We start from the raw sequence: 24,101 nt of genomic DNA on the forward strand, positions 1-24,101 counted from the left end.
CTTTATCCCCAGTAACAGAAATGGTTAAGGAAACCTTTACTAGACACAACAGATTCTTGAAGACCACTAGAAAGAACAAGCCCCGATAAACTCGCAGTGACATGCATTGTGGAACAAGATGAATGTTTTGCTTTTCTTTTCCTTTACACATTTCTTTCTCCAAATGTTAAGAACTAAACTACATTTTTAAAAAACCAAATCTATTGTTTCTAACTCCTTTTTCTCTCCCAAGCAAGAAAAACATTCACTGTCTGGCACAGGAGGGGGCGAACTGCAGTCCTCGGGCGAAATCCAGCCCACATTTATTTTGTAAATAAAGTTTTATTGAAACACAGCCATACTCACACGTTTATGCATGCCTGTGGCTGCTTGCTTGCCACTACAATGCAGAATTGAGTCGTTGCAACAGAGACCACATGGCCTGCAAAATCTAAAGTATCTACTATCTGAGTCTTTACAGAAAAAGTCTGCCACTCCCTGGGCTAGTGAATGCCACCACTCACTGTCCCCTGTCCCCTACCTAATGGCCATTTAACTTCTTAAGCTTAAAATATTTGATAAATCTTTTAAGGTTTCTAGAAGAACAAACATGAGATACTGCTTAGAGCCCTGTATCCCCAGCATACCTTTCTGACAGTGACTGTGAGTCCAGCACCGTTCGACAAACTGCCCGTTGATGACGGTGGCGGGGCAGTTGGTCTTGCCCTTCGAGGTACCTGGACAGATGTCTCCACACTCCTCGTTGTCATCTTTGTTCAACACGATGTAATTGTCCTCCACGGAATCCAGGATACGGGACCAGTCAATAGTGGCCAAGTAGCAGAGCTCATTGTTCTTCTCAATCCGGACGGAACCCCGGGTGATGTTCATCAGGCTGTAGAGGCCGAGTTCCTTGAGGTGAACCATCTCGAAGACGACCAGCGCATAGTTGAAGAACAGTCTCGATCCCCGGATGACGGTGAGGTTGGGGAACAGGTCTTTCAGGCTCTCGAGCCCATAGACCCGGAAGAGCAGCAAGTAATCAGTGATCATGATGAGTTTGGGAAAACTGAGGTCTCGGAAATCTTCGGGCCTCGTTTTGAACATCAAGAGTATCTGTAAGTGTCCTTCGATGACAGAGCAATTCTCCAGCTCATGCAGCCTGCTGAGGTTGTTCCGGATGTCCATGCCGGGGCACACTAGGAGAGAAAATGAGTGGGAAACGAGAGGTGAGTGGATGCATGGTGGATGCCTCAGAAGGATCAGGATCAGGGGCAGAGCTGGCTTCATGGGCATGAAACCTGGGCCCTGTGTTTTCATCCTGGGCCCGGTACACTCTGCAGCCAGCTGGGATGAGTGACTTTCTCTGTAAAGTCCCCATGCCTAAGTAATTACTTTCAAAAGGCAAAGAAAATAATTCTTTTGGCAAGACCTGTTAAAATCCTTAAAACCATCACCTCTGAAATGATGCAATCGTGACAATAGGATTACAGGAGATTGGGTAATACAGCAGGTGCAGAAGGCGAAAGGGGAACTGTCTCCAGTGCGCCAACACCGAAGACATTCAGGAGATGATTTATGGGGATAAAGGTGCCCACGTCAGAAATATGGCAAGGAAAGCCGAATGTATTTGTTTTGTCAATCCTCCCACCTCGCTGGCTGACTTTCCTTCCCAGACAGCTCTCCTGGCCTGCAATCAAGACCTAATTACCTTTCACCTGGGTGTGGTGTGCTCACACTCTCCAGGGAGTCTGATCTCCATTGCACAATGCCCTGCGTTCTCATTCTCCTGAAGGCGGTCCGTCCCAGGCTCCAACACCCTCCATGGCTCCCCATCACCCTACGCTCCCCTCAAGATTCCACCCTGCACCCCACAAAACAAGCCTGCCCACCACTCTTGCACAACTCCAAGACTCCTATCTTCCTCTGTAACATGGCTTATATAGAGGAAGTGAAATAATTCAGGGCAAGCACTCAAACAGTGCCTGAAATATAGTAAGTGCTACATTAATCTCAGCTATTTTGTTCTTTCTTATTGCTGTTGCTATTGTTTATTCTCCTGAACATACCACAGTCATCCCTAGGCATCTGTAGGCTAGTCTATCTTTTGGCTGGCAAAGTGCTTTGTACCTTAGCTCCTTATTTCTAAATCCAGCCCAACATGCTTCAAGATATCCAGTGCAAATGATGCCTCCTTCTCCAAGTAGTCTTCCCTGATTTCCTTTCCTTGGCACACCTATTTGGGTATTTCTTCTCTTTGTATTCCTTACACTTTAGTTAACATTTTTCAGAATCAAACTCTTTAGATGGCTTCTCTCCACAGATACACACACACACCCCACATCCCCAACACACATAGCACCTAGAATATAAGGCTCAGACAACCCCTGCTTATTTTGTTCCAAAACACTAAACCTTCCACAAATATCTTTGAGAAAAACAGATTGTTCTAAAGAAGAACAGTAAATTTTCTTACAAAAGAAAAAACAAAAACTCCACCCTGAGAATGACCCGCAAAAGAAGCACAAATTAAAAAACTAACAAACAAACAAAACAGCAAAAGCAAACAAATGGGAAAAACAAAGTAGCAATGACACTGGATCGCATTCCACGCAGCGAGTGAATTAGGCTAAGCCAAGAACACACACACACACACACTCTGCAGGTAAAAAGAACACTTGTCCACCATCCTCCCCAGGCTATGGCAGAACCAAAATCAGACACGAATATGCATTCAAAGGTTAACTAGGGCGAAGCACAGTGGCTCACCCCTGTAATCCCAGCAGTTTGGGAGACCACTGTGGAAGAATCAATTGAAGCCAGGAGTTCAAAGCCAGCCTGGGCAACATAGCAAGACCCCATCTCTATAAATCAATCAATCAATCAATCAATATCCCAGCATGGTGGCATGTGCCTGTAGTCCCAGCTACTTGGGAGGCTGAGATAGGAGGATTGCTTGGGTCCAGGAATACGAGGTTATACTGAGCTGTGATCAAACCATTGCACTCCAGCCTGGGCAGCACAGTGAGACCTCGTGTCAATTAAAAAAACAACAACAAAGCTTAACTGGCTATTGGACATCAGGGAAATACAAATTCAAATCACAATGAGATACTACTTCATTCCCTCTAGGATGACTAAAACCGAAAAGACTGACAATTACAAGTGCAAATAATATAGAGAAATGGGCCAGCCACTGTGGCTCATGCCTGTAATCTCAGCCCTTTGGGAGGCCAAGGCAGCAGACCACCTGAGGTCAGGAGTTCCAGACCAGCCTGGCCAACATGGAGAAACCCCGTCTCTACTAAAAACACAAAAACAACTAGCTGGGCGTGATGGCAGGTGCCTGTAGTCTCAGATACTTGGGAGTCTGAGGCAGGAGAATCACTTGAACCTGGGAGGCAGAGGTTGCAGTGAGCTAAGATCACTGCACTCCAGCCAGGGTGACAGAGGAAGACTCCATCTCAATGAATAAAAAAAAAAAATGTAGAGAAATTAGTATCCTTTTGCATTCCTGACGGGACGTAAAACAGTGCAGCCACTGTGGAAAACACTCGTAGTTCCTCAAAATACTAAACCAAGAGTTGCCACAGGGCCCAGCAATTCCACTGCTAGGTAACCACCTAAGAGAAATGACACAATATGTCCACATAAAGATGTGTACACAAATGTCTATAGCAGCATTATTCATAATAGCTGAGGCTGAGTGCAGTGGTTCATACCTGTAATCCTAGCACTTTGAGAGGTAGAGATGGAAGGAGTCCTTGAGCCCAGGTGGGGCAACATAGTGAGACCCCATCTCTACAAAAATTAAAACATTAGTGGGGCATGCTGGTGCGTGTCTCTGGTCCCAGCTATATGGGAGGCTGAGGCAGGAGAATCGTTTGAGTCTAGGAGGTCGTGATGCTGAGCTCCAGCCTGGGTAGCAGAGCAAGATCTTGTCTCAAAAGTAAATACAGGCTGAGCATGGTGACTCATGCTTGTCATCCCAGCACCTTGGGAGGCCAAGGCGGACGGACCACCTGAGTTCAGAAGTTTGAGACCATCCTGGCTAACATGGAGAAACCCTGTCCCTACTAAAAATAAAAATACAATAAATAAAATAAAAATAGCTGGGCACATGAGGCAGGAGAATTGCTTGAACCAGGGAGTCGGAGGTTGCAGTGAACCAAGATCGCGCTGCTGCACTCCAGCCAGACAATAGAGAGAGACTCTGTCTCAAAAACATAAAATAAAGCAAAATACAATAAATGCAAGGCCGGCCATAGTGGTTCACACCTATAATCCCAGCACTCTAGGAGGCCAAGGTGGATGGATCACCTGAGCTCAGGAGTTTGAGACCAGCCTGGCCAACATAGTGAAACCCTGTCCCTACTAAAAATACAAAAAATTAGCTGGGTATGGTGACATGTGCCTGTAACCTGAGCTACCCGGGAGGCTGAGCCACGAGAATCACTTGAACCGAGAATAACTTGAACCCAGGAGGCCAAGATTGCAGTGAGCTGAGATGGCACCACTGCACTCCAGCCTGGGTGACAGAGTGAAACTCCATCTCAAAACAAACAAACAAAAACCTATGCCTCCAGTGTAGCTGGAACCACAGACACCCACCACCATGCCTGGCCAATTTAATTTTTTTTTGTAGAGATAGTGGTCTTGCTGTGTCGCCCAGCCTGCTCTCAAGCGATCCTCCAGTCTTGGCCTCCAAAGTGCTGGGATTCCAGGTATGAACCTTCACCATCAAAGAAGCCAGACAGAGAAGGCGACATGCCGTGCAACTCCATTCATACAAAAAAATCCAGAAGAGGCAAATCCATAGTGACAGAGAATAGATTTGTGGTTGTCAAGAGCTGGGGAGACAGGGGAGATGGGAAGGGGTAGCTGAAAGGTACAGGGTTTCTCTGAGGACGACGTAAATGTTCTAAAACTGACTGTGGTCCTGGTTGCGCAACTCCAGTAAATATCCTGACAGCCACCTAACTGCACAGTTAAAATGGGTGACTTGTATGTCCTGTGAATTCTAACTCAGTAAAATCGTTATGAGTAGAGATTAAGCAGCTCTAATTGGAGGGGACAATAAAGAATTGTTCTTCTTTTTAAATCTCCTATGAATCAAACTCTTAATTCATTAAAGCCATATGTGTCCCTAGTAGGGAAAGACAATAGAGCAATTTACCACCGGGACAGCATATACCCAGAGGATATCAGAAATGACGCAGAAATAGATGCAAGCACTTCTCCTGGCTTTTAGTGTCTCTGAGTGGGAGGTGAAGGCTGCTTCAAGTGCTTCATAAGGGGTGCCTGGCTAATAGCCACTCTATCCACAGGTAGAGAAAGGCAATGAGGAAGAGGATGCTAGTGGTAGCTAATTTTTTCCCCCTTTAATTGAGACTGACTCTCGCTCTGTCCCTCAGGTTGGAATGCAGTGGTGCGATCTTGGCTCACTGCAACCTCCACTTCCCAGTTTCAAGTGATTCTCTTGCCTCCGTCTCCCGAGTGGCTGGGACTACAGGCACCGCACATGCCTGGCTAATTTTTGTATTTTTAGTAGAGATGGGGTTTCACCATGTTGGCCAAGCTGGTCTCAAACTCCGACCTCAGGTGATCCATCCACCTCAGCCTCCTAAAGTGCTGGGACTAGAGGCACATGCCACCATGCTGGGCTAATTTTTGTATTTTTAGTAGAGATGGGGATTCACCATGTTGGCCAGGCTGGTCTTGAACTCTGACCTCAGGTGATCCATCCACCTCAGCCTCCCAAAATGCTGGGACTACAGGCACATGCCACCATGCTGGCTAATTTTTGTATTTTTAGTAGTGATGGGGTTTCACCATATTGGTCAGGCTGATCTCAAACTCCTGACCTCAAGTGATCTACCTCCCCTGGCCTCTCAAAACGTTGGGGTTACAGGCATGAGCCACCACACCCAGCCTCTTCTCTTCTTCTTTTTTTTTTAATTGCATTTTAGGTTTTGGGGTACATGTGAAGAACATGTAAGATTGTTGCATAGGTACACACATGGCAGTGTGATTTGCTGCCTTCCTCCCCATCACCTATATCTGGCATTTCTCCCCATGCTATCTCTCCCCAGCTCCCCACCCTCCTCTGTCCCTCCCCTATTTCCCCCCAACAGACCCCAGTGTGTGGTGCTCCCCTCTCTGTGTCCATGTGTTCTCATTGTTCAACACCCGCCTATGAGTGAGAACATGTGGTGTTCGATTTTCTGTTCTTGTGTCAATTTCCTGAGAATGATGACTTCCAGGTTCATCAGTGTCCCTATAAAGGACATGAACTCATCATTTTTGATGGCTGCATAATATTCCATGGTGTATATGTGCCACATTTTCCCTGTCCAGTCTATCATCGATGGGCATTTGGGTTGGTTCCAGGTCTTTGCTGTTGTACACAGGGCTGCAATGAACATTTGTGTGCATGTGTCCTTATAGTAGAATGATTTATAATCCTTTGGATATATACCCAGTAACAGCATTGCTGGGTCAAATGGAATTTCTAATTCTAGGTCCTTGAGGAATTGCCACACTGTCTTCCACAATGGTTGAACTAATTTACACTCCCACCAACAGTGTTAAAGTGTTCCTATTTCTCCACATCCTCTCCAGCATCTGTTGTCTCCAGATTTTTTAATGATTGCCATTCTGACTGCTATGAGATGGTATCTCAATGTAGTTTTGATTTGCATTTCTCTAATGACCAGTGATGATGAGCATTTTTTCACACGTTTGTTGGCCTCATGTATGTCTTCTTTTGTAAAGTGTCTGTGCATATCCTTCACCCACTTTGGAATGGGCTTGTTTTTTTCTTGTAAATCTGTTTTAGTTCTTTGTAGATTCTGGATATCAGTCCTTTGTCAGATGGGTAAACTGCAAAAATTTTTTCCCATTCTGTTAGTTGCCAATTCACTCTAATGACTGTTTCTTTTGCCGTGCAGAAGCTGTGGAGTTTGATTAGGTCCCATTTGTCTATTTAGGCTTTTGTTGCCAATGCTTTTGGTATTTTGGTCATGAAGTCCTTGCCTATGCCTATGTCCTGAATGGTTTTGCCTAGATTTTCTTCTAGGGTTTTTATGGTGTTAGGTCTTATGTTTAAGTGTTTAATCCATCTGGAGTTAATTTTAGTGTAAGGTGCCAGGAAGGAGTCCAGTTTCTGCTTTCTGCACATGGCTAGCCAGTTTTCCCAACACTATTTATTAAACAGGGAATCCTTTCCCCATTGCTTGTTTTTGTCAGGTTTGTCAAAGATCAGATGGTTGTAGATATGTTATGTTGCCTCCGAGGCCTCTGTTCTGTTTCATTAGTCTGTATCTCTGTTTTGGTACCAGTACCATGCTGTTTTGATTACTGTAGCCTTGTAGTATAGTTTGAAGTCCGGTAGTGTGATATCTCCCGCTTTGTTCTTTTTGCTTAGAATTGGCTTGGCTATGCGGATTCTCTTTTGGTTCCATATGAAGTTTAAAGTGGTTTTTTCCAGTTCTGTAAAGAAGGTCATTGGTAGCTTGATGGGGATAGTGTTGAATCTGTAAATTACTTTGGGCAGTATGGCCATTTTCATGATATTGATTCTTCCTAACCATGAACATGGAATGTTTCTCCATCTGTTTGTGTCCTATTTCGTTGACCAGTGGTTTGTAGTTCTCCTTGAAGAGGTCCTTTATGTTCCATGTTAGTTGTATTCCTAGGTATTTTATTCTCTTTGTAGGAATTGTGAATGGCAGTTCATTCTTGACTTGGCTCTCTTTAAGTCTGTTATTGGTGTATAGAAATGCTTGTGATTTTTGCACATTGATTTTGTATCCTGAGACTTTGCTGAAGTTGCTTATCAGTTTCAGGAGATTAGGGGCTGAGACGATGGGGTCTTCTAGATGTACAATCATGTCGTCTGCAAATAGAGACAATCTGACTTCCTCCTTTCCTATTTGAATACCCTTTATTTCTTTTTCTTGCCTGATTGCTCGGCTAGAACTTCCAGTACTATGTTGAATAGGAGTGGTGAGAGAGGGCATCCTTGTCTAGTGCCAGATTTCAAAGGAATGCTTCCATTTTTTGCCCATTCAGTATGATATTGGCTGTTGGTTTGTCATAAATAGCTTTTATTATTTTGAGATACATTTGGTCAATACCCATTTTATTGAGGGTTTTTAGCATAAAGGGCTGTCGAATTTTGCCAAAGGCCTTCTCTGCGTCAATTGAGATGATCATGTGGTTTTTGTCTTTGGTTCTGTTTACGTGCTGAATTATGTTTATAGACTTGCATATGCTGAACCAGCCTTGCATCCCTGGGATGAATCCTACTTGATCATGGTGGATACGCTTTTTGATGTGTTGTTGCAATTGGCTTCCCAGTATTTTATTGAAGATTTTTGCATCTATGTTCATCATGGATATCAGCCTGAAGTTTTCTTTTCTTTTTGAGTCTCTGCTGGGTTTTGGTATCAGGATGATGTTGGTCTCATAAAATGATTTGGGAAGGATTCCCTCTTTTGGGATTATTTGGAATAGTTTCTGAAGGAATGGTACCAGCTCCTCTTTGTGTGTCTGGTAGAATTCAACTGTGAACCCATCTGGACCTGGGCTTTTTTTGTGTGGTGGGCTCTTAATTGCTGCCTCGACTTCAGACCTTGTTATTGGTCTATTCAGGGTTTCGACTTCTTCCTGGTTTAGGCTTGGAAGGAGGCAAGTGTCCAGGAATTTATTTATTTCTTCCAGGTTTCCTAGTTTATGTGCATAGAGTTGTTTGTAATAATCTCTGATGATGGTTTGAATTTCTGTGGAATCTGTGGTGATAGCCCCTTTATCGTTTTTTGGTTATTCTCTCTCTTTTTTTTTTTTTATTAATCTGGCTAGTGGTCTATTTTGTTGATCTTTTCAATAAACCACCTCCTGGAATTATTGATATTTTGAAGGGTTTTTTGTGCCTCTATCTCCTTCAGTTCGGCTCTGATCTTGTTATTTCTTGTCTTCTACTAGGTTTTGAGTTTTTTTGATCTTCCTCCAACTCCTTCAATTTTGATAATAGGGTGTCAATTTTAGATCTCTCCTTGCTTCTCATGTGGGCATTTATTGCTATATATTTTCCTCTAGAGACTGCTTTAAATGTGTCCCAGAGATTCTGGTATGTCGTGTCTTCATTCTCATTGGTTTCGAAGAACATCTTTATTTCTGCCTTCATTTCATTGTTTATCCAGTAAACATTCAAGAGCCAGTTGTTCAGTTTCCATGAAGCTGTGCAGTTCTGAGTTAGTTTCTGAATTCTGAGTTCTAACTTGATTGCACTGTGGTCTGAGAGACTGTTTTTTATGATTTCCATTCTTTTGCATTTGCTGAGGAGTGATTTACTTCTAATTACATGGACAATTTTAGAGTAGGTATGATGTGGTGCCTTGTTCACTTGCTGGTGAGGAGTTGTGATCCCTTGCAGGAGGAGAGGCGTTCTGGTTTCGAGTGGTTTCATCCTTTTTGCGCTGGTTTCGTCCCATCTTTGTGGATTTATCCACCTGTCGTCTTTGTAGTTGTTGACTTTCAGATTAGGTCTCTGAATGGATGTCCAGTTTGTTGATGCTGGAGTTATTTCTTTCTCTTTCTTAGTTTTCCTTCTAACAGTCTGGCCCTGCTGCTGTAGGACTGCTGAGGTCCACTCTAGGTCCTGTTTGCCTGGGGATCACCTGCAGCAGGTGCAGAACAGTCAGGGTTGCTGCCAGTTTCTTCTGCTGCTGTCTTTGTCCCAGAAAAGGATACCCACCAAATGTCAGTCTGAGCTCTCCTTTATGAGGTGATGCTTTGGATATACAGGTGTCAGGGAGCTGCTTGAGGAGATAGTCTGTCCTTTATAGGAGCTCAAGTGCTGAGCTGTGAGCTCCGTTGTTCATTCAGAGCTGCTGGGCAGGTACGTTTAAGTCTGCTGCAGCAGAACTCATAAACCCCCTTTTTTTGCCCAGGTGCTCTGTCCCAGGGAGTTAGGGCTTTATTTATGAGCTTCCGTTATGCTGCTGCCTTTTTTCAGGGCTGCCCTGCCCAGCAAGGAGGCAGCCTAGTCACTATCTGCCTGCAGAGGCTTTGCTGAGCTGCTGTGGGTTCCACCCTGCTGCCATGTGAACTTCCCTGCAGTCCTGTTTATACGGGTGCAGTTAGAACTGCCTCGGCAATGGTGGCCCAACTCTGCAATGGCAGACTCTCTCTGTAGTGGCAGGTTGCCTCAGCAATGGCAGGCTGCCTCAGCAATGTGGACTACCTCCGTAGTGGTGGAGTGCCTCGGTAATGGTGGACGCCCCTCCCCCACAGAGCTGGACCGTCCCGGGTTTAGCTATGCTTGCTGTGAAGCTCTCAACCCAGAGCATTTCCTATTGCTGTTTTTTTGTGGGAGCGGGACCTGCCAAGCCTGATCACCTGGCTCCCTGCCTCAGAGCCTTTTTTTTTTTTTTTAAGTTAAACGGTTGACTCTCTCCCAGGTGAGGATTACAGCAGGTCAGGATTACAGCTCCCAGTGAAAGTGCAGAGGGTGAGTGGACACTGCATTTCCAGTCGCCTGTTGAAAAGGCACCGGGATCTGCATGATTTTCCCATGTGATGACCCACTGCACCGGCTGAAACAGTGGCGCTGAGATTCATGGAGCCTTTTTGCCTGGAAATGTCCTGGACTGGCTCCCTGTTTCTGTCCCCCTTTTAATCAGATGAATGGGTGACTCTGCCTTCCTGGAGCTCCACTCGCTGGCTAAAAGGGCACCCAGACCTGTGTATTTTGTATGGAGAACCACCACGCCGGCCAAAACAGCCACACTGGCCACCCGTGGGGCTCCTCCGCCTGGGAGTCTCCTGGTCTGTGGGCAATAAAAATCCATCTGGAAATGCAGCGTCCACTCACCCTCTGCACTTTCACTGGGAGCTGTAATCCTGACCTGCTCCTGATTGGCCATCTTGGATCTTCCCTCACCTCTTTTCTTAATAAGGCCACCGATCCTATCATACCAAGAACAGGAAACTCCAAGTAACTGCAGCCTCCAGGAGCTCATGGGGATCAAGGAAGCCAAGCTCAAGAGCAGGTGAAAGGATCTGGCTGGCAACAGCAAAAGGACAAAGGAGAAAAGTAGAATTATCCTCTGGGCACAGTGGCTGGGGCCTGTAATCCCAGCACTTTGGGAGGCTGAGGTGGGTAGATCTCCTGAGGTCCAGGAGTTTGAGACCAGCCTGGCCAAAATGGTGAAGCCCCATCTCTACTAAAAATACAAAAATTAGCACAGCTTGGTGATGTGTGCCTGTAATCCCAGCATTTTGAGGTCAGGAGTTTGAGACCGGCCTGGCCAACATGGTAAAGCCCCATCTCCACTAAAAATACAAAAATTAACCAGGCATGGTGGTACACACCTGTAATCCCAGCTACCTGGGATGCTGAGTAAGAGAATCTCTTGAACCCAGGAAGCGGAGGTTGCAGTGAGCAGAGATCATGCCACTACACTTCCACCTGGGCAGTAGTGCAAGACCCTGTCTCAGAAAAAAAAAAGCCAGGTGCAGTGGCTCACGCCTGTAATCCCAGCACTTTGGGAGGCCAAAGCAGGTGGATCACTTGAGGTCAGGAGTTTGAGACCAACCTGGCCAAAGTTAGAGACCTATATCTACCAAAAATATAAAAACGTAGCCAGGTGTGGTGGTATGAGCTTATAGCCCCAGCTACTCTGGAGGCTGAGGCAGGATGATGGCTTGAACCTGGGAGGCAGAGGTTGCCATGAGCCAAAATCGTGCCACTGCACTCTGGTCTGGGCAACAGAGCGAGACTCAGTTTCAGAAAAACAAAACAAAGGGAGGAAGGGAAGAAGGAAGGAAGGAAGGAAGGAGAGAAAGGAGGGAGGGAGGGAGGGAAGGAAAGAAGGATGGAGAGAGGAACAGAAGGAAGGAAGGAGAGAAAGGAGGCAGGGATGAAGGGAGGGAAGGAAGGAAAGAAGGAAGGAGGGAAAGGTAGGAGGGAAGGGAGGGAGGGAGGGAATGACAGAGGGAGGGAAGGAAGGAAAGAAGGAAGGAGGGAGGGAAAGGAGGGAGGGAGGAAGGAAGAAAGGAAGGAGAGAAAGGAGGGAGGGAGGGAGGGAGGGAACCAGAGAAAGGAGGGAGGGGTGGAGGGAGGGGGAGGGAAGGAAAGAAGGGAGGAGGGAAGGAAGGAAGGGAACGAGAGAAGGAAGGGAGGGAAGGGAGGGAGGGAAGGGAGGGAGGGAAAGAAGGAAGGCAGGAAGAAGGGCTCCTGGGGGCACAGTATGGAAAGGCAAGGGACTGCTAGGAAGGGCACCTGTGTGCTACAGCCACGCTGATACCAACACCTTCTATGAGCTCTGGAGTGCCTGACTCCTCTAGTCTATTACATAGTTTTGTAATCATAACAACATCACACATCAAACCACGGTATTAGAAGGGGGCTTCCATGCTATTTCAGGAGTCCTGAGATTTACACAGCTGGGAGCAGACAGGCCTGCAGAAGATAGAAGGGAAAACAGGAGAAAGTCCTGCTAGACTAGAAAGACACTTTGTAACAGGTGGGATAGAGACCATGTAACTGAGTCCAATTAAGAGGGAGCATAAGAGATCCTCCCTTTTCTGATCTTCTGGAAGGAAACAAAAGGATACATTCTTGAGAGTAGAATGGCAATAACACACACACACACACACACACACACACACACACACACACACACACAGCAGACAGAAAACAGTTGTATCCCACCAGGCACAGTGGCTCACATCTGTAATCCCGGTACTTTGGGAGGCTGAGGTGGGACGATCACTTGAGATCTTGAGTTTGAGACCAATCTGGGCAACATGGCTAGACCTTGTGTCTTCAAAAAGTAAAAATAAAAAAGCTAGCCAAGTGTGGTGGTGCGTGCATGCCTGTAGTCCCAGCTACTCGGGAGGATGAAGCTGGAGAATCATTTGAGGCCAGGAGTTCAAAGCTGCAACGAGCCATAATTGCACCACTGCATTCCAGCCTGGATGACAGAGCAAGACCCTGTCTCTAATAATAATATTAAATGAGATTTTAAAATCAATCAATAAAAAAGAAGCTGCATCCCTACTCTCTTGAGTCCCTTCCTGTCTATTTTTGCCTGCGTTGATAACGAGAGTAATTTTTAGAAAGTACCTATGTTGGCCAGATGAGGTGGCTCATGTCTGTAATCCCAGCACTTTGGGAGGCTGAGGCAGGTGGATCACCTGAGGTCAGGAGTTCGAGATCATCCTGACCAACAAGTTGAAACCCCATCTCTATTAAAAATACAAAAATTCACCGGGCATTGTGGCAGGAGCCTGTAATCCCAGCTACTTGGAAGGCTGAGACAGGAGAATCGCTTGAACCCAGGAGGCAGAAGTTGCAGTGAGATGAGACTGCATCACTACATTACAGCCTGGGAGACAAAGGGAGACTCTTTCTCAAAAAAAAAAAAAAAAAAAGAAAGTACCTATGTTTTCTACATTGCCACAAAGGCAAAAGAAACAAGAATCTTATGATAACATCCTGCCCTTCCTGAACATAAGATGGAAGCTTTTATATAAACCTGATGAGACACCCTACTTTTAAGGAACTGGAAGCAAATGCCAGATTTGAAATTAAACATTCATTCTCACAAGTCTGCTTTGAACTCCAGCAGGAACGCAGATCCAGTCTGTATGTGGCAGTGCAGAATAGCAAATCTTACTCTGCTGGAAACAAAATCTGTTTCTAAAATCCTGTAAGCCAGCTGGGCAAGGTGCCTCACACCAGTAATCCCAGCACTTTGAGAGTTCGAGGCAGATAGATGGCTTGAGTTCAGAAGTTCAAGACCCACTTGGGCAACACGATGAAACCTCATCTCTACTAAAATACAAAAATTAGCCAATCATGGTGGCACACGCCTATAGTCCCAGCTACTCAGGAGGCTGATGTGGGAGGACCACTTGAGCACAGGAGGTCAAGGCCGCAGTGAGCCATGATCCCTCCACTGCACTCCAGCCTGAGCAAGAGAACAAGACCCTTTCTCAAAAAAATATAAATGGGCCGGGCGCGATGGCTCAAGCCTGTAATCCCAGCACTTTGGGAGGCCAAGGCGTGTGGATCACAAGGTGAAGAGATCGAGACCATCGATCTCATGAACTTTCCAAAACATAATCAACCCAGCAGTTTCCATGCAGATGAAAATACAAGAAAAAGGATGTTCGCATTCAAAGGATTCTAAACGAAAAATGACAAACTCACAATTTTTTTTTAAGATGGTGTATTGCTCTGTTTCCCTGGCTGGAATGCAGTAGTGCAATCTTGGCTCACTGCAACCTCCACCTCCTGGGTTTCTGCAATTCTCCCACCTCAGCCTCACAAGTAGCTGGGACTACAGGCATGAGTCACTGCACCTGGCTAATTGTTGCATTTTTAGTAGAGATGGGGTTTGACCATGTTGACCAGGCTGGTCTTGAACTCATGCCCTCAGGTGATCCACCTGCCTTGGCCTCCCAAGGTGCAGGCATTACAGGCGTGAGCCACAGAATCTGCTGCCATTTTAAAACACTTGCAGCCAGTTCTTGTTATTGGTGGTAGTTTGGCTCTGTGAAGTTACCTTGAATGTTGAATTAGTGAATTCTGAGCCATTGCTCCTAGAAGAAAGCAAGGCTAAGTACCTGAGAGCTTCTGACCACAACACATTTATCCGTGAATCAGTACCTACCCTTGTTTTACGTGGGTTTCTGTTGAAAGACACTTTACTGAATCTATATTGTTCATTCATTAACACTGAACTTATGGCCAACAGCAGTAGAACTCATGCCTAAAAAGGTTTATCTTAACACATGCCTGTGTGTTTGTGTGTGTGTGTGTGTGTGTGTGTGTGTGTGTTTTGTTTTTTGTGGTTTTTCTGGAGATGGGGTCTCACTCTGTTGCCCAGGCTTGAGTGCAGTGGCACTGTCTCAGCTCACTGCAACCTCCACGGACTCAAGCAATTCTTGTGCCTCAGTCTCCCAAGTAGCTGGAATTACAGGCATGCGCTGTCACTCCTGGCTATTTTTAGTAGATTTAGGATGTAATAATTTAGTAATATTATTTGTAGTTTTAGTAGAGATAGAGTTTCACCATGTTGCCCGGGCTGGTCTTGAACTCTGGCCTCAAGTGATCCACCTGACTCTGCCTCCCAAAGTGCTGGAATTGCAGGTGTGAGCCACCATGCCGGACACACTGCCTTTTCTCCACAAGGGTGGTCATGGCCTTCCTAAGCTAAGGAACAGCAGGTAGCAGTGCTTCAGCACTCTGGGGGGCATTTGAGACCATCCCATACCAACTTAAACATAAAAATGCTAAAAAAAAAAAAAAAAAAAACGTGGCACCAAATAGCCACTAAAAAGACTGGGTTTGTTATTGTTGTTGGGGATTTTTTTTTTTTTTTTTTTTTTTTTTTTTTTTTTTTTTTTTTTTTTGAGACAAAGTCTCACTTCGTTGCCCAGGCTGGAGTGCAGTGACACAATCTTGGCTCACTGCAATCTCCACCTCCTGGGTTCAAGCGATTCTCCTACCTCAGCCTCCCAAGTAGCTGGGATTACAGGTGCCCGCCACCACGCCCAGCCAATTGTTTGTATTTTTAGTAGAGACAGGGCTTCTCCATGTTGGCCAGGCTGGTCTTGAACTCCTGACATCAGGTGATCTGCCCACCTTAGCCTCCCAAAGTGCTGGGATTACATGTTAGCCAGGATGGTCTCGATCTCCTGATCTTGTGATCCACCTGCCTCGGCCTCCCAAAGTGCTGGGATTACAAGCATGAGCCACCACACCTGGCCAAAAAGGACTAGTTTTAATCCTCAGTGTGCAGATTGTATGACTCTGATGCATAAGGGCTGAAGCAAACAGGTGGAGTGCCCCCTTACTTGACCTCAAATTTGAGACTCATTCTTATGAGTGTCCTGAAATGAGCAGACAGGCACTGAGCATGCTGGTTTAAGGGTTACAGATACATTTTAGTGAGTAGGTAAATTCAAAAGTACAGGGTCTGGGCCAGATGTGGTGGCCTATGCATGTAATCCCAGTACTTGAGGAGATCAAGGTGGGAAGATCGCTTGAGGCCAGGAGTTCGAGACCAGCCTGGGCAACATTTTGAGAACTTATCTAAAAATTTAAAAATCAGGCTGATCCTGGTAGCTCATGTCTGTAATCCCAGCACTTTGGGAGGCCGAGGTGGGCAGATCACTTGAAGCCAGGAGTTCAAGACCAGCCTGACCAACATGGTGAAACCCTATCTCTACTAAAAATAAAAAAATTGGCTGAGTGTGGTGGCACACCTATAACCCCAGTTACTAGGCAGGCCGAGGCAGGAGAATCGCTTGAGCCTAGGAGGAGGAGGCTGCAGTGAGCCCACATCACACCACTGCAGTTTAGCCTGGGCAACAAAATGAGTAAGACTATCTCAAAAATAAATAAATAAACAACAATAAAAATTAGCTGAGCATGGCAGTGTATGCCTGTAGTCCCAGCTACTCAGGAGGCTGAAGCAGGGGGATTGTTGATGCTCCAGAGTTGGCAGCTGCAGAGAGTTAGGACCGCACTACTGCACTCTAGCCTGAGCATCAGAGCAGGACCCTGCCTATCAAAATAAAAATTTTAATTTTAAATTTTAGAAAGAAAATATGGGATCTGGCAATAACAGGAATCAAATGGACTCAAATTTAAAATTTCAACTTTAAGAATATTAATCCAATTATAAGATAACATTTAAAGTCTAGAAAAACTATAGGGATGGAGAGCAGATCCACGGTTGGGGGTGGAGGTGGTTTGTTGATGAAGGGGTGAACTGAGGGAGCTCGGACAACGATGAGACTCTTCTGTATCCTAACTGTGGCAATAGCTATACCACTCTACACTTGGCTTAAAATTCATAAAACAGTACACTTTAAAAAGTCAATTTTGCTGTAAGTTCTTTCTTTCTTCCTTCCTTCCTCCTCCTCCTCCTCCTCCTCCTCCTCCTCCTCCTCCTCCTCCTCTTCTTCTTCCTCCTCCTCCTCCTCCTCCTCTTCTTCTTCTTCTTCTTCTTCCTTCTTCTTCTTCCTCCTCCGCCTCCTCCTCCTCTTCTTCTTTTTCTTTTTCTTTGATGGGGTCTTGTTCTGTCACCCAGGTTAGAGTGCAGTGGCTTGATCTTGGCTCACTGCAACCCCCACCTCCCTGGTTCAAGCCATTCTCCTGCCTCAGCCTCCCCAGTAGCCGGGATTACAGACACATGCCACCACACCCACCTAATTTTTGTATTTTTAGTAGAAACAGGGTTTCACCATGTTGGCCAGGCTGGTCTTGAACTCCTGACTTTGTGATACGCCCGCCTCAGCTTCCCAAAGTGCTGGGATTATAGGCGTGAGCCACCACACCCGGCTCAGAAGTATTCTCAATAGAAATTAACACAAGGGAGGCTTGAGAAAAAAAAAAATCTCATGACATACACCACTTCCTTTTGCATTCTAGAAGCTGGGCTGAAAGGGTGAAATCCTCATTCAATGCCAATATAGCTGTTTAAATAAATTGTAAGTTCATACACATAGCTAGGTAGGAAACATCACTGCCATCTTTCTCATCCTTGGAATCCGTATATTCAGTGCAGCAAATGATACACATTTCTTTAACATGTCTTGCGGTGTAAAGAGAAAGACAGCATTTCATTTCACTCACTTCATTCAAGTGGTACGAGTGACCACACAAGCTATCATGAATGAAACCTCAAGGCCTCTGTTCCAGATCAGAGGTCAGCAAACATTCTCTGTAAAGGGCCAAAGTGTAAATATTTTGGCTGTGGAATTCCTGTTTTAACTGCTCAACCGGCCGTGGTGGGGCATTTTTGTGCAGCCATCGATGATGAGTAGATAAATGAGTGTGACTGCATGACTGTAAAACAGCATTTACAGAAACCGTGGGATTTGGCCTGAGGGCCATAGTGTGCTGACCCCTGTCCAGATGAAGTTGGACACCATAGTAAATTTCTTAGCTGGGTGGAATGGCTCCTCATGCCTGGAACCCCAGCCCTGGGGAGGCCTAGGAGGGAGGACTGCTTGAGCTAGGAATTCAAGACCAGCCTATGCAGTATAGCAAGACCCTGTCTCTAGAAACAAAAACATTTTTTTAATTAGCCAGGCATGGTGATGATTGCCTGTGGTCCCAGGTACTCAAGAGGCTGAGGCAAGCAGGTTGCTTGAGGCCAGGAGTTCAATTCAGTCTGGGCAACATAGCAAGATTCTGTCTCTACAAAAAAAAAAAAAAAAAATTTAAATTAGCTGGTCATGGCAGTGCCTGCCTGTGATCCTAGGTACTTAGGAGGCTGAGGCGGGAGGATCACCTGAGTCCAGGAATTCAAGACCAGCCTGAGCAACAGAGCAAGACTCTGTCTGTACAAAAAACTTTTTTAGTTAGCTGGGTGTGGTGGCGCCTGCCTGTGATTCTAGTTACTTGGGAAACCTAGGTGGGAGGATTGCTTGAGGCCATGAGTTCGGGGATGCAGTAACTAGGGCTGAACCTTTGCCTCCAGCCTGGGTGACAGAGTAAGATCCTGTCTCTAAAAAGAAATAAAAATTTAAGAAAAAAAAAAAAGTGAGCTTAGAGAAGAGTAAACACTAACCCTCTGGGAAGAGAGAGCCAACATCTTAGCCCAGGTAGAAGGAGAAAAGCACAGTAAAACTAAAGAACCCAGGTGCAGGTGAGAACGTGACAGGAGAGAGCCTTCCAGGAGGAGGGATTGGCAAACCCAGAGGGGTCAAGTGAGGTGAGGCCGCAGGAGACGAAACTGAGAGATGAGAGATTACCTCTGAGAGCCATTGGTGAAGTGGCGGAGACGCAAGCCAGACACCGGGGGCTGAACGGTGGGTAAAGAGTGAGATGGCAAGGGCGGGGAGGGCTGACAGAGGGAAGCTGGACAGGGTGGAGGCTGGAAGTCAGTGGTGGGTAAGGGGGATTGGGGGATACTGGGTGTTAGAGGTTGAAAAAGCATGTGGGTAAATAAATTTTTTTTTTTTTTAGATGTAGTCTCACTCTGTCACCCAGTCTGGAGTGTAGTGGCTCAGTCTCGGCTCACTGCCACTTCCTCCTCCTGGGTTCAAGAGATTCTCCTGCCTCAGCCTCCTGAGTAGCTGGGATTACAGGTGCCTGCCACCACGCCCAGCTAATTTTTGTATTTTCAGTAGACAGGTTTTCACCATGTTGGTCAGGCTGGTCTCCAACTCCTGACCTCAGGGGATCTGCCCGCCTTGGCCTCCCAAAGCGCTGGGATTATAGGTGTGACCCATTGCGCGCAGCCAAAGATTCCTGAACAAAGAGAGGAGACAGAGCAAGAGCCCAGATGGGGAAATGTCTCAGACAGGGAAAAGGTTAACTCCTCCAGTGCAGTGCTTGGCAGTGTCTAGAGACATCTGTGGTGTCATGACTGTGGGGAGGGGATCCTACCAGGACCAAGTGGGTGAAGACCCGGGTTGCAGCTCAGTACTCTACATACAGGCCAGCCCCCACCACCAAGAATGATCCAACCCCCAATGTCAGCAGTGCCCAGGTTGAGAGCCCTGCTTGAACCACAGAAGAATGGAAATCAAGGACGGAGTGGGGTGAGGTGGGGACCCCAGGGGACCCAGCCCACACCCTCTGGCCTCTATGCATAAGTCTGGAAGGGCAAGATGGAGGTCTCCAGGAGAGAAGCAAAAGGTAAGAATAACTGCAGAGGCCAGGCACCATGACTCATGCCTGTGATCCCAGCACTTTGGGAGGCTGAGGTAGACGGATTATTTGAGGCCAGGAGTCTGAGACCAGCCTGGACAAAATAGCAAGACTTCATCTCTACAAATTAATAATAATTTTTAAAAACTAGCTGGGCATGGTGGCATGCAACTGTGGTCCCAGCTACCAGGGAGGCTGAGGTGAGAGGATGGCTTGAGTACAGGGAGGTCGAGGCTGTAGTGAGCCGTCACTGCCCGACTGTGGCTGCATTGCAGCCTAAGCAACAGAGCAAGACCCCATCTCAAAAAATAAATACAGTAAAACAAATAGATAGCTAGACCAATAGAGACAAAAATCACACTGATTTTCCTCCACCCTTCATGCCAATCAAAATGCCATATTAGAGCCGGGATTGGTGGTTCATGCCTGTAATCCCAGCGCTTTGGGAGGCCAAGGCAGGCAGATCACTTGAGATCAGAAGTTTGAGACCAGCCTAGCCAATGTGGCAAAACCTCATCTCTACTAAAAATACAAAAATTCGCCAGGGGTGGTGATACACCCTGTAATCCCAGCTACTCAGGAGCGTGAGGCAGGAGACTCACTTGAATCTGAAAATTGGAAGTTGCAATGAGCAAAGATCTTGTCACTGCACTCTAACCAGGGTGACAGTGAGACCCTGTCTCAAAAAAAAATGCTGGGCATGGTGGCTCATGCCTATAATCCCAGTACTTTGGGAGGCTGAGGTGGGCAGATCACAAGGTCAGGAGATCAAGACCATCCTGCCTAACATGGTGAAACCCCATCTCTACTAAAAATACAAAAAATTAGCCAAGTGTGGTGGTGCTTGCCTGTACTCCGGAGGATGAGGCAGGAGAATCTCTTAAACATGGAAGGTGGAGGTTGCAGTGAGGTGACATCACGCCACTGCCCTCCAACCTGGGCAACAGAGTGAGACTCCCTTTAAAAAAAAAAAAAAAAAAAAAAAAAGTCTTATTGGTTGACATTAGAGATTAATGATCTGAAAAGTTCTTTGCCCCTCTCCAAGCCTTCAAGAGGCGTCACGCCCGTTTATTTGATAGGATTTTGTTCACCATTACCCCAAGCATGGGAGGTATGGAGGCTCACACTCAAAAGAACAAGGATCTGTTAAAAAAAAAAAAAAAAAAAAAAAAAAAAAAAAAAAAAACCATTGCTCTGCAGCCACGCTAGCTAGATTGTAATGCCAGCCCTGCTGCCTGCTGGCCCCAAGTGGAGTTTTCTCACTTGTGAAAAGAGACGATTAAACTGCACCTCGTGGGGTTTTGTGGTGAGGATTAACTGAGATTATATATGCAAAGCACACAGAACAGCACCTGCTGAGGCCTTGCTCTTATAATTCTTAGAAAGGTATTAAGCAGAGAATGAGGAACTCCTTACGAATAAAGGCACCCAGTACACCCAGGGATTCCACCACCTGGGCTCCAAATATTTGCCAAACACCTACTATGTGCCAGGCACTGTTCTGGGCTCTCGAAATGCAGAAGTGAACACTGACAACAACAGCAAACCGTAAACCCCTGCCCATAAGGAAGCCATAACTGTGCAAATAAATGGCAAATCCATTTACTGATCCTGAAAGCGCAGGCACAGATCCACAATTCATCACCAAAGCTGCAAGGAACAGAAGAGCAAGGAACCACACATAGGCACACACAGAATTTGGCATAGTTCTTTTTTTTTTTTTTCTGAGACGGAGACTCTGTTGCCCAGGCAGGAGTGTAGTGGCGCAATGTTGGCTCACTGTAACCTCCAACTCCCAGGCTGATTCTCCTGCCTCAGCCTCCAGAGTAGCTGGGATTACAGGTGCGCGTCACCATGCCCAGATAATTTTTGTATTTTCAGTAGAGATAGGATTTCACCATGTAGGCCAGGATGGTCTTGATTTCCTGACCTCATGATCTGCCTGCCTCGGTCTCCCAAAGTGCTGGGATTACAGGCACGAGCCACCATGCCTGGCCTGGCATAGTTCTAAACCACTCTTCTTGGATTTTCTTAACAAGAACCCAAACTAACTGCCACCCTTCATTGAGCACCTGCTGTCTGCCAGGCCCTGGGGTGGTGGTGGTGGGGCTTTTAGACATTATGTAATTGATAGAGTCAACTCCGCAAACCCGGTTGGTCCACTCCAGCACCTCTGATTTCACATCTACCCCGTTCTCCCTCAATACATTAAGGAGCTTCAGTTCCTTCCCTCTCCGACCCCTTCCTCATCACCACTGATTTCCTTTTATGGAGAAATCTGCAACAGTGACACAACAAATATTTTTAAAGCAGGGTCTCAGACCCTACAGTGGGAAACCCAGGCTATATTCTCTTAAATGATTACTCCATCTTCATTCTACAACCGCAAAGGCGTCTTCAAGGAAGATGCTGCTCCCACGTGGGAGAGCCGGTGGGGGTCAGGGGGAATGAAAGGCTCTTTCATGAAGGGCAGAGCTGAGGGGAGAGGAGGCGTTAAGGAAACAGCAGGTGAAGGACAGTAGTCCAGATTCTTGGGCAGAACAGGGAGCAGAGAGATTCAGGTCCTGGCTCTGGCACTGACTTTAGGGCAAGGGAGCTATGCGTTTTACCTGAGCCTCAGTTCACTCCTCTGTAAAATGGGTGCATAACTGTAACCGCTTCCCGGGGCCACTGTGACAGTCCAGAGAGATAAGATAGACCAGCGTGTGGCCTGTGGTGACACCAATTACAATAAACATGGCCAAAAAAAAAAAAAAAAAAAACACGCCACTACTTCTGCCACAATTGCTGCTGTTTCTAAGGCTTTAGAATGTGCCTCGGGACATCTGGAAACAGAACCCAAAAGGGAAACCATGGACCTAGAGTCCGGGGTGGCCACTGGCCTAGATCCAAGATATCGGGATGGAGCTGGGGGCGGGTTCTACAATCCCCGACCCCAGGCAGCGTCTCCCACCAGTGAGGCACTCAGGGCACTTGGCTCCATCTACACCTTATGCGCTCCGGGGATGGGCTGTCCGGAGCTGCCCAGACCGAGTGACCCCACTTCGCAGCCGCCACCCAGAGAGGACGCGTGTGTTGTCTCCAGAGCGACTTGGCCTCGGAGAGACCGGGGCTCTGGTCGCAGGGGCGATCCGGAGAGGCGCCCGCGGCGGGGCGGGCACTGGGGCAAGGTTCCTCGGGCTCAGGTCGGGCACGCGGGGCGCGGAGGCACGAGTCCGGGCGGGCAAAGGCCAAGGTCAGCGGCTTCCCGCCCCGCACGCGGAGCAGAAGCGACCGCCCGAGCCACCGACCCCAGCCCCCCGTCCTCGGAAGGGGTCTCAGTCCACCAGCGGGGTGGGGGGAGGAGGGCTCTCTTTTGTCTCGGGTTGGGGGGGTCCTCTCCCCATCGCCTTGCTCCCCGCCCACTCCTGCGCCCCCAGACTCACCCTCTCCAGGGTACATTTGGCCCGCGGCGCCCAAGAGCAGCGCGGCCACCGCCACCAGCAGCGGCGCGGCCGCCGCCCCCCGGCGGCTCCCGGCTCCCATGGCTGCGGGGAGCTCAGGGTCTCCTCGGATCAGAACGCGCGGTGCGGACCCGCGGGGGTCATGCCGCAAGGCGGCCGCCCGAGAGGCGCTGGGGGCCGCGTGTCCTTCTCTTCCACGCGGGCGATCCGCGGGCCGCAGCGCCCCTGCCCGAGATCTGGGGTCCTAGAGGCAGCCCCGGGAAGGGCGCGCGCGCGGCCTCGCCCGCTACAAAGAGAGCTGGGAGGCCCCGCGGTAGCTGCCCCGACCCCCCGGCCGCTGCGGGCCGGGCCCCGTCCCACGATCTCGAGGCCCGGAGCTCTGCGCTGCGCCCGGGACTGTCTCCTGGCTTTCGGCCCCGCGCACTCTGGGTCGCGATCGGCGGGCTCCGGGACAGAGGGACTCGCGGACCGAGGGACCCGCTGCAGGGCGGGCGGGCACCTGGGCGGGCGAGTGGCTGGTGGCGGGCGGCGGGAGTGAGGGCTGCTCGGGCCGTAAACAAGGCGACCCGTCAGCTGGGCCCCTTGCGGGCCGAGGGAAAAGGCGGCGCGGATCTGGCCTGGGAAGGGACTGTGCGCCCGGGAGAGGCCCGGGAAAGGGAGGGAAAGCGGGGGGCCGGGGAGGGAGGTGGCGCCCGGCCCCGCCCCGCCTCCCCGCCTCCCCGAGCCGGGCCCCTCGCTGGAGGCCCTGGGCGCGCCTGGACCGAGGGGCCGCCCCAGATCCGCGCGCTCTACACCGCCCGAGTCTCCTCCAGCCTCAGACGCCCCCAAAGGCGCCCCACAGGCCTGACCCAGCGACATAAATCCTTTCTCTACCATTTTGCTCTTTTGTTCGGAGTGGGGCTTTGGAGGATTTCTGTTAATAATTTTAAAATACTGCATTAAAATATTTACGTTGGTGACTCGAGGTGGGTTCGGTTTTTTGTTTGTTTTTGTTTTTT

The 24,101-nt window shown here is 47.8% G+C and overlaps 1 protein-coding gene across 8 annotated transcripts in view; it reads right to left on the minus strand.

Annotated features, from left to right (window-relative positions):
- The window catches only part of INSR (insulin receptor), a 160,557-nt gene extending 136,883 nt beyond the window's left edge, over positions 1-23,674 (minus strand). For all 8 annotated transcript variants that reach the window (XM_035286301.3, XM_035286299.3, XM_035286302.3 and 5 more), the window contains exons 1-2: positions 23,086-23,674; positions 627-1,178 (exon numbers count right to left, since the gene is read on the minus strand). In XM_035286301.3, coding sequence (XP_035142192.2) covers positions 627-1,178; positions 23,086-23,185 — 652 coding nt within the window. In that variant the 5' untranslated portion in view covers positions 23,186-23,674. The remainder of the gene's footprint in view (positions 1-626; positions 1,179-23,085) is intronic.
- Positions 23,675-24,101: the final 427 nt, after the last annotated feature.

Source organism: Callithrix jacchus, chromosome 22 (genome assembly GCF_049354715.1).
Source record: "Callithrix jacchus isolate 240 chromosome 22, calJac240_pri, whole genome shotgun sequence".
In the NCBI taxonomy this organism is placed as follows: domain Eukaryota; kingdom Metazoa; phylum Chordata; class Mammalia; order Primates; family Cebidae; genus Callithrix; species Callithrix jacchus.